Raw genomic sequence first — 8,121 nt, forward strand, 5'->3', positions numbered from 1 at the left:
AAATTAAGGGTTGGTTTTTTTTTTTTGGTAACTGTATTTCTGGAAAAAAAGGGAAATACCTTGATTTAGAAACTGAGGAGGGTTTTTTTTTGTGCAAATGCATTTCTGAAGAAAGGGCCGTGTAATTAATGGGATGGTTTTTATCAGGCAAACGATGCTGACCCCTGGATGGCTGCAGAGCATCTGACCCTTGGCCTGAGTTATTTGTGTGCCTTGACATGGAACTATTCTCTCCCAGCATAAGGTACATTAAGCACAATAAAAAAACCCCTAAAATATCCACTTGTGTCCCTGCAGAAAAATGCTGAGAAGCCTGAAAGGACTGGCCTGCCGCTCGCTGAAGGTGAGTCCTGTGAGAGCCTCGTGGTATTCCCAATATTTCAGCTGTCCCACGGCCTGGAATGGCCATTTACAGCTGTAAAAAACGAGAGTTTTCTTATATTTATCATCTGAGGGCGTTGTCCAAGCGCCCCTGGAGCTCTGGCAGCCTCGGGGCTGGGACCTGGGGAGCCTGTCTGGGGACAGAACCTTTCCCCTTTTTCATTTTCTGAGCCTAAAAGCAGCTCAGTGCTTTTACCAGCGTGTTAAAATCAGCTGTGCCCCGGCTCGGAGCAGCCCTGGGATCCCGGGAGAGCTTCCTTCCCCCGCCGGGAGTTCCACTCCTGGAATTCCGGAATTCCACTCCCTTAGGGAACTCGGTGGGAACTGGCTCGTGGCCCGTAGAGATTCCAGGTCCTGATCTGAGACCGGGCTTCCTAAAACGTGACACTTGGTGGTGTTGGTTTGAGGGAACATCGTTCAGCCCAAGGGATGTCTGGAAGGGCTTCCCGGGGGGAAGGAGCTCCAGTCGGTTGGTTTGCTGCTCTACTTGCCCACGGCATCCTGCAGGGAACAGCCGGCCCTTCCCAGAGCCCGGGATCCCGTGTGGGAACAGCATCCTGCAGGGAACAGCATCCTGCAGGGCACAGCCGGCCCTTCCCGGAGCCCGGGATCCCGTGGAACGTGCGGGAACAGCTCCACCTCACGGGCTCCAGGCTCCGGATAAATCCCCGGGCACCACGTGATGCTCCGCTGCCATTTCAGGGATCCCCGTCAGGAGACTCCCGTGTCCTCTGGCAGATGGAAACTCGCCCTCAGAAACCCACTCCCGGGATAAACAGCTTTAAGGGAGCTGAGGAACGTGCTGGGATTTGCTGTGCAGAGGAGGCAGGGAGGACCGGGGGTGCTTCTGGCATTCCAGGGATCAGTGATGAGCTGTTTGTCAAAGAGGAGGGACTGTGTTGCTGCTCTAAAATCAGAATATGTAGTGTTTTGCCAGGGCTGTTCTGGGTCACTTGAAGGTCTTCTTGCAGCCTGTTAAATATCCGCACATTCCTGCATGGATTTTGTAAGTCACAGGTAATCTGTGTCTCTGAAATCTCTCTGTGCCTCTGAAACTTGGGATAACCGTGAGCAGGATCCTGCTCACGGCTCCAGGAGCTTGTGTTCACTTGGTAGCACTGGAGAGGTGAAGGATTCCCTGTCTCCAGGTTCTTGGAAGCTGCTTCTGGAGCCACAGCCCACGAAGGGAAAGTTCTGAAGGCCACACAGAGGTTTTGGGAAAGACCTGTTAAAGCTCCAAGTGACACTATAAACCAGTGTCCTTCCAGGAGAAAGGTGGAGTCATTCAGGGATGGGATTTGCTCTGTTGATGGAAAAGTAGAAATTTGATGTGTTTTGGTTGCAGAACCAGAGGACTGAACTTCAAGGCAAAGTCCTCCTCACACTGTCAATCATCCTGAATTCCACTCCCTTAGAGAACTGGCTGGGAACTGGGTTGTGTCCCGTAGAGATTCCAGGTCCTGCTCTGAGACTGGGCTTTCTAAAACCTGATACCTGGGGATGCTGGTTTGGGGGAACATCGTTCAGCCAAAGGCTGTGTGAGGACACACTTAAAAACTCAGCACCAAGCAAGAGGTGAATCCTTGCTTCGGTTCCCTTCGTGGCTGCACAGCTCAGGGACAAGGATCTGGGTGGGACTCCTGGGAAGGGGGTCTTACAGCCCCAGAGCCTCACCTGAGCCTTGGGAAGGAGGGAATGTGGGATCATGGAGTCATGGAATGGTCTGGGTTGGAGGGGACCTGGAAGCTCACCCAGTGCCACCCCCTGCCATGGGCAGGGGCACCTTCCACTGTCCCAGGTTGCTCCAAGCCCCGTCCAGCCTGGCCTTGGACACTTCAGGGATGGGGCAGCCACAGCTTCTCTGGGCAACCTGCTCAAGGAGAGTGAGGAGGACTGTGATTCCAGGCTGGGAATGGCTTAGGGCTGACGTTTTCTGGGTGAACAGGTGCCAAGAGTTGCCTGCTCCAGTTGTTCCTGTGTTAAATTGACATCTTTGGGCCTTGCTCTGGGCTGTAAATGGTCACTTCTGTGGACTTTGGGCTAAAAGTAGCCAAATGAACCATCCCGAGTGATCATTTGGATTTGGGGAGGAAATGTGGGAACAAGGGAAGAGAGTGATGACTCCAGTGGCTGTTGGGTGATCTCCCCATTCCCACTGCAGCACTTTGTCCCTGAGGGATCTGCTGTGGGCTCCAAACTGGTTTAATTCCTTCCCCCCCAGGACAGCAAGTGCTGAAATGCTGACTCAGGAGTCCAGTGTGTGCTGGGCACGGAATGTGGGGCAATCCCACCTTCTCCTGAGCCCTTGTGGGAGCACTGGGGTGGCAGCAGAGCTGTGTCATGCCATGGAGAGCTGAGGCAGCTGGCCCTGGCTCTGAGCTCTGGTTCCTGCTGCTCCCCTGTGGACAGACAGAACAGGGAAACTGCTGGCTCTGTGTTCAGCTGGAAGTGTCCCTGTCAGTGCTGAGAGGGGCTCAGCTCCTCCCTGAGCCTCTCTGGAGGATGCACTTTCCAAATCAGTGACAAATGCCTGTGTTTGCTTTCACCACCACAGAATAAAATGCTTGTGCTGCCACTGCTCCCTCTCCTGCCTGTTTTGGCTGGGCTGCCCGGGCAGGATTCAGCAGCCTGTCTGGGCAGAAATGAATTAATCAGCTTAGCTGGCTGTTTTGGTTTCTCTAATGGCAGAGCCTGGATGCAGGGACACAGGGAAATCAGTGCAGGGGAGTGTAATTATAAACATCAAATAGTGGGCAGAGCTGCACTAATCCCTCAGTAATTGAGGTGATTATGGATTACCAGACAGCCTGAGTTTCTGAGGTGCTAACTACCATTCCTCAGGAGGGGCAGAAACGTGGTGGGCACTTCCCAGCAGTGGGGCCTCGACAGCTGGACTTGGGAATCTTAAGGAATCTTGCAGGGAAGAACTCGGGGGCAGGGCTTGTCTCAGCTGAGGTGAGTTCAGGTGGGAATGGTTTAGGTGCAGGTATCTAAATGTGAAATCTGGTTCTACAGCGTGATGTTTTCGTAATGAGTTGACATGCTAATGATGAGCTCTCGTTCTAATTGCAATTAGAGTTCAGTTCTGGCTGGCACGTGCCGTGCCACGAGCGTACAAAACAAACCCACTGGGTGTTTTTCTTCCCGCTAATCCTTGGCTGCTGAGAGGTTTGTTGTGTGTTTGCCTTGTTTTTCCCTTAGCTGGAGCAGGGCTATGGCCTCCCCACAGCAGCCAAGGAGTGCCTGAGCTCCGTTGCCAGCCAGGATGTCCCGACCCCGCAGAGGCCCCGAGCGGTTTTCCACACCAGCGAGAGCGACCCGGTGAGTCCCCTGTGTGACACCCCTGTCCCTGTCACACAGCCAGGCCTGGGTGCCACCGGGATGTGCTGGGGCCAGGAATGCTGATGGAGATTGTTATTGTTTCAGAGAAGGAGGTACACAGCCCTAAACCAGGGATGCAATCCCACGGGAACGGCCGTGGCTGTGCAGGGCAGGGCGGGGCTGCTCTGCCCGAAAGCCCCTGGGAACGAGCATTGATTCCTTTCTCTAGAGCTGCACAGAGGAAGCTCATACATGTGAGCTTCATCTGGATTTTGCAGAAGCTCAGATGTGTCTGATGACACCATTAATTCCAACTCCAGGGTTGTTCCTCCCTGACCAACCTCCCCGAATTGGCCACGAAGGGGATAAAACCCCCCGAGCCCCCACGACCCTCAGCCCGGCACAGCCCCGCAGCATCACAATTCCAGCCTCACACTCCCCGTCTCGGGATGCAAAATGGAGTGGAATAAAGGAATGGAAGGAGCCTTTGAGGTGCTTTTCTGCTGCCTCTGTAATTGGAGCCTCTCGGTGCCGATTCCTCCGGGGTCTCTATGGAAACGGCAGCGGGGAGATGATCCTGCCGCACGTGACCCCGAGTCTATGGATTGCACAGCAGAGTCCAGATGGCAGCGATTGTCCCCCCTCTGTCCTGTGCCTGCCTTTCACGTTGCCAGGCAACTGGCTTTGGCATTCTGGCTGGATGTGCCCGGGGTTTTGGTGGCTTTTGGTGGCGGCCACCGCGTCCTGCTCTGTCGGCTCGACCTTCCCGGGGCTCCCTGGGTGGCTCCAGCAGCAAACCTGCACCCCAGGAAGGCCCATGAAAAATGGATTGAGAAGGCCAGAAGAACACGAAATTTTTCACAGGATGTGGCTTTTCTGTACCTTTCCATTAGCAAAGCTCAGAGCGACTGAAGGTGGGGGCAGAGACACCGTGACCCACTTTGCAGAGGGAGGGAATTCGCCTGAAGTTATGCAGCAAGTCAGGGATGAAGCTGAGAGCGGAAACGGGCTCTGGAGTCCACTGTTTGAGCCCAAAGGTGACACTGCCATGAAAAAAACACAGTTAATCTGTGTCCAACACGTGCAGGAAAACCCCAGGGAGCCCAGAGTTTGAAATGAGCTCTGATGGGGAAAAGATTGGAGTCCCAGTTCCCAGATCTCCCCGAGTGACCCCTCCCTGCAGCAGGGCACCTCTTGGAAAGCCAGGATTTGAAATCACCCTTCCTGGTGCAAAGGTTTCCTCCTGACCAGCAGGCACCAGTTTGGCAGCTCCAGCAGCCCAGTGGTTTGCTGGAGTTACCAAGTGGTTTCTTCCTCTGGCCAAAGCTGGGAGTTCTGGAATCCCACGGCTGTGCCAGGGAAAACCACGGAGCCCAGGACACCCTGACCTGCCCTGGGAACGCCTGCCCTCAGCCAGGCGTGGAATGGGGAGCAGGAGGGGGCAGAAGGTGAGAGAACAGGAGTGCCCTGTGCTGAAATCTGGTCTGGAGAAGGGAAGGGACACTTAAAAACAAGAATTCCTGGGTGTGTGGCAGCGCTGCAGCAGTGGCACGTGAAGGATCCGTCAAGAACTGGGAAAAGACAAATATTCCTGGCCAAACAGGCACTAATCACACCAGACCCAGCTGCTCAAAAAGAAAGAAAACAGGGAAGTTGTTATATTTGTTGGTTTTATATATATATATATATATTTATATATATATATATATAAGGAAAAGAGACTGACATGCACAAGAATGAAGAGGAGGATTTTTTTACTTTAAATCCATGGAACAGTGCAGAAAGCAGGACATGGTAGAAGCTTCAAAGCTTGGCACCAAACTGCTGGAAGTCACACAAGAAGGGCTGCAGAATATATATATTATATATATATATATATATAAAATGTCCTGTATATGCTGTCCTAATTAGACTGATTAGACTAATCCAAAATCTGATGACTAGAACAAGAGGAAATAAATAAGTGCTTTGCAGGTATTGCATGGCAGGAAAAGACAATAAAGGGAAAAACAAGGCATGAAATAGGTATTAAATTTTCATATTTCGGTAGCAACACCTTCTTGTAATGCACAGTCAGATCTGCAGGTATTCACTAGACATAAATGCAGAAGGATTCAGGGCTGGTGCAGGAATAACCCTGATCATTGAGGTCACAGCAAGGGACTGGAAATTATTGCCCCAGGAAAGAGACTGGGAGGTTTTTTTAAGCCTCCAACAGCAGTGACCAAGTGGCACCTTGGGAGTTGCTGCTGAGGCACAGCAGCACGAGGCAGAAAACATCGTTTTGTCACCAAAAAAAAGTAAAGGGGGCTCCACAGGGAACTCCAGAGCTGCTGTGGAGGTTTGGGGGGACCAGAAGGACTGATGGAAGGTGAGATGAATCCATGGAGGTTCCTACAGGAGCTCAGGGAATCCCTTCATTGTTCAGTGCCAGGTGGGAGCTCCTTTCTTTTGGCTCTTCCAAAGCACCTCCCAGCAGTGTCCTGACCCCACAATTCCTGCTTTGTGCTCTGATCCCAGTGAGTGGGGACTGCTGGGATTGACTGAGTGTTCCCTCTCTGTTCCATCCTCCCTTCTCTGTCCGGGCCAGAGTGTGACAGTTCCCCTTCTCCCCTGCCAGGCCAAGCACACGGAGCAGCACGAGGGTCGGCACTACAACATCCCCCTGGAGGAGGTGAAGGCCGTGTTCCCACATGGGCTCCCCTACCGCTTCCAGCAGCAGGTACTCCAGCTTGGAGCAGCTCTGGAGGGAGGGTCCTGGGGCTGCCCCATCCCTGGAAGGGTCCAAGCCCAGGCTGGACAGGGCTTGGAGCACCCTGGGCTGGTGGGAGGTGTCCCTTTCCACGGCAGGGGGTCGGAACAAGATGATCTTTAAGGTCCCTTCCAAACCATTCCCTGATTCTCTGTGGGAAGAACCAGATCCTTTGGCAGCTACAATGCTCCCCTGTTGGAATAAGAGGGATGACCTGCTGCAGGAGTGCAGTTATCCCTGGTCCTGACTGTTATTTCCAACACCTAAAAGGGATGAGTCAGCCCACCCGGAGGAGAGGCTGCAGAGTTCCAGGATCCCACCTCGGGCAACATTCATTCCCATATTTTCCATTCCTGACTCCCCAGCACCTGCTGAATTACAGAAATGTTTGCCACGGTTATATTTCAGTGTGAAAGAGGCTGTCTGATGAAATCAGGTTTATGGGGGCAACAAAAAAACCCCGGTGCCTTGATTTCTGTGGTGAGACAGATGGAGCCGCGCCGGGCTCTGTGAGCTGGGAGCAGATTCCTTACTGGGGGCATCCCTTGGCTCTGGATTCATGGACAGGCTGCTTGGCTGCACCTCAGTCTGTCAGAGGATGGAGCAGCTAATCCTGGGAAGGGTTTCCAGGCACGGAAAGGACGGGAAGGTCCCTGGGAAGCAGCGCAGCTTCACCGGCTCGACCGACCTGACACCCGGGCAGGGAGGGCAGAGCTGGGGGTGTCCAGAGCCCCCAGGCAGCGATGGGGCAGAGCTGGGAGCAGCTGTGCTCGGCCAGCAGCAGCAGCAGCTCGGTCCCTCTCTGCTCCTGTCCTCAGATCCAGACCTTCAACGAGGCCTGTGTGATGGTGCGCAGGCCGGCGCTCGAGCTCTTCGCCTACCTGAGGGGCACCAACCTCGCCCAGCCCGTGGTCAGATACGTCATCTGTATCCTTGGCCACCCCCTGAGGGGGGAATGCAGGTGAAACCCAAGCTGTCTGTGCAGGGAGGGTGATGTTCTGGGCCGGGCTGAGCCTCCAGGAGCTGGTTCTGCCCCGTGGGCTGTGCTCAGGGCGGCGGCTCCGAGCACCTCGGGAAGTTTGGGGCTTGGAGACCTTTCCTCTGCCCCGGTTTGGCTCGTGGCACATCCCTCCCTGCAGAGGGCTGGCAGCACTCCTGAGGGGAGGGGGCTCCTCAGCTCTGCCCAGCGGGGTGGGATGCAGGGGGAAGGAGCCCCATCCTGTTGCTGGATGGAATGTCACCCTTGCTTTGACAAAATCTGGACTCCCCTTAGTGCCTTTCCTGGAAAAAACGAGCACGAGGTGTGAGCTGAAGTGGTTTTTAGAGACTTTCCTTGACAGTGCCTGTTGGAGATGGTGAGAGGGGAACAGGGAAGACCATGACCCTGTGCCACGTGGTTCACTTCTGCTCCAGGCAAGGCTGGCTGGTGCTGCACATCCCCGACGGTGAGAACAGCAGGGTCCCCTCTGTCCCCTCACCAAACACCTGCTGCTCCGGGAGATGCTGCTCCCAGGGAAAGCTGTGGGCTGGGGCCACAGCAAATCACCCTTGTTTTCCCCTAGAAAAGGTTTAGAAAGCACAAAACCCCCAAATAAAGCAGAGCATAATAATTATTATTAATATCATAATAATAATAATAATAATAATAATAATAATAATAATAATAA

The 8,121-nt window shown here is 53.7% G+C and overlaps 1 protein-coding gene across 1 annotated transcript in view; it reads left to right on the forward strand.

Moving 5' to 3' along the window:
* DAP3 (death associated protein 3) overlaps positions 1–8,121 on the forward strand; it is a 17,568-nt gene that overhangs the window by 3,235 nt on the left and 6,212 nt on the right. The window contains exons 2-6 of the mRNA XM_017808401.1: positions 298–343; positions 3,583–3,702; positions 6,323–6,424; positions 7,273–7,381; positions 7,807–7,991. Coding sequence (XP_017663890.1) covers positions 302–343; positions 3,583–3,702; positions 6,323–6,424; positions 7,273–7,381; positions 7,807–7,991 — 558 coding nt within the window. The 5' untranslated portion in view covers positions 298–301. The remainder of the gene's footprint in view (positions 1–297; positions 344–3,582; positions 3,703–6,322; positions 6,425–7,272; positions 7,382–7,806; positions 7,992–8,121) is intronic.

The sequence above is a fragment of the Lepidothrix coronata genome, unplaced genomic scaffold (genome assembly GCF_001604755.1).
Source record: "Lepidothrix coronata isolate B3197 unplaced genomic scaffold, Lepidothrix_coronata-1.0 Scaffold23, whole genome shotgun sequence".
Lineage (NCBI taxonomy): Eukaryota > Metazoa > Chordata > Aves > Passeriformes > Pipridae > Lepidothrix > Lepidothrix coronata.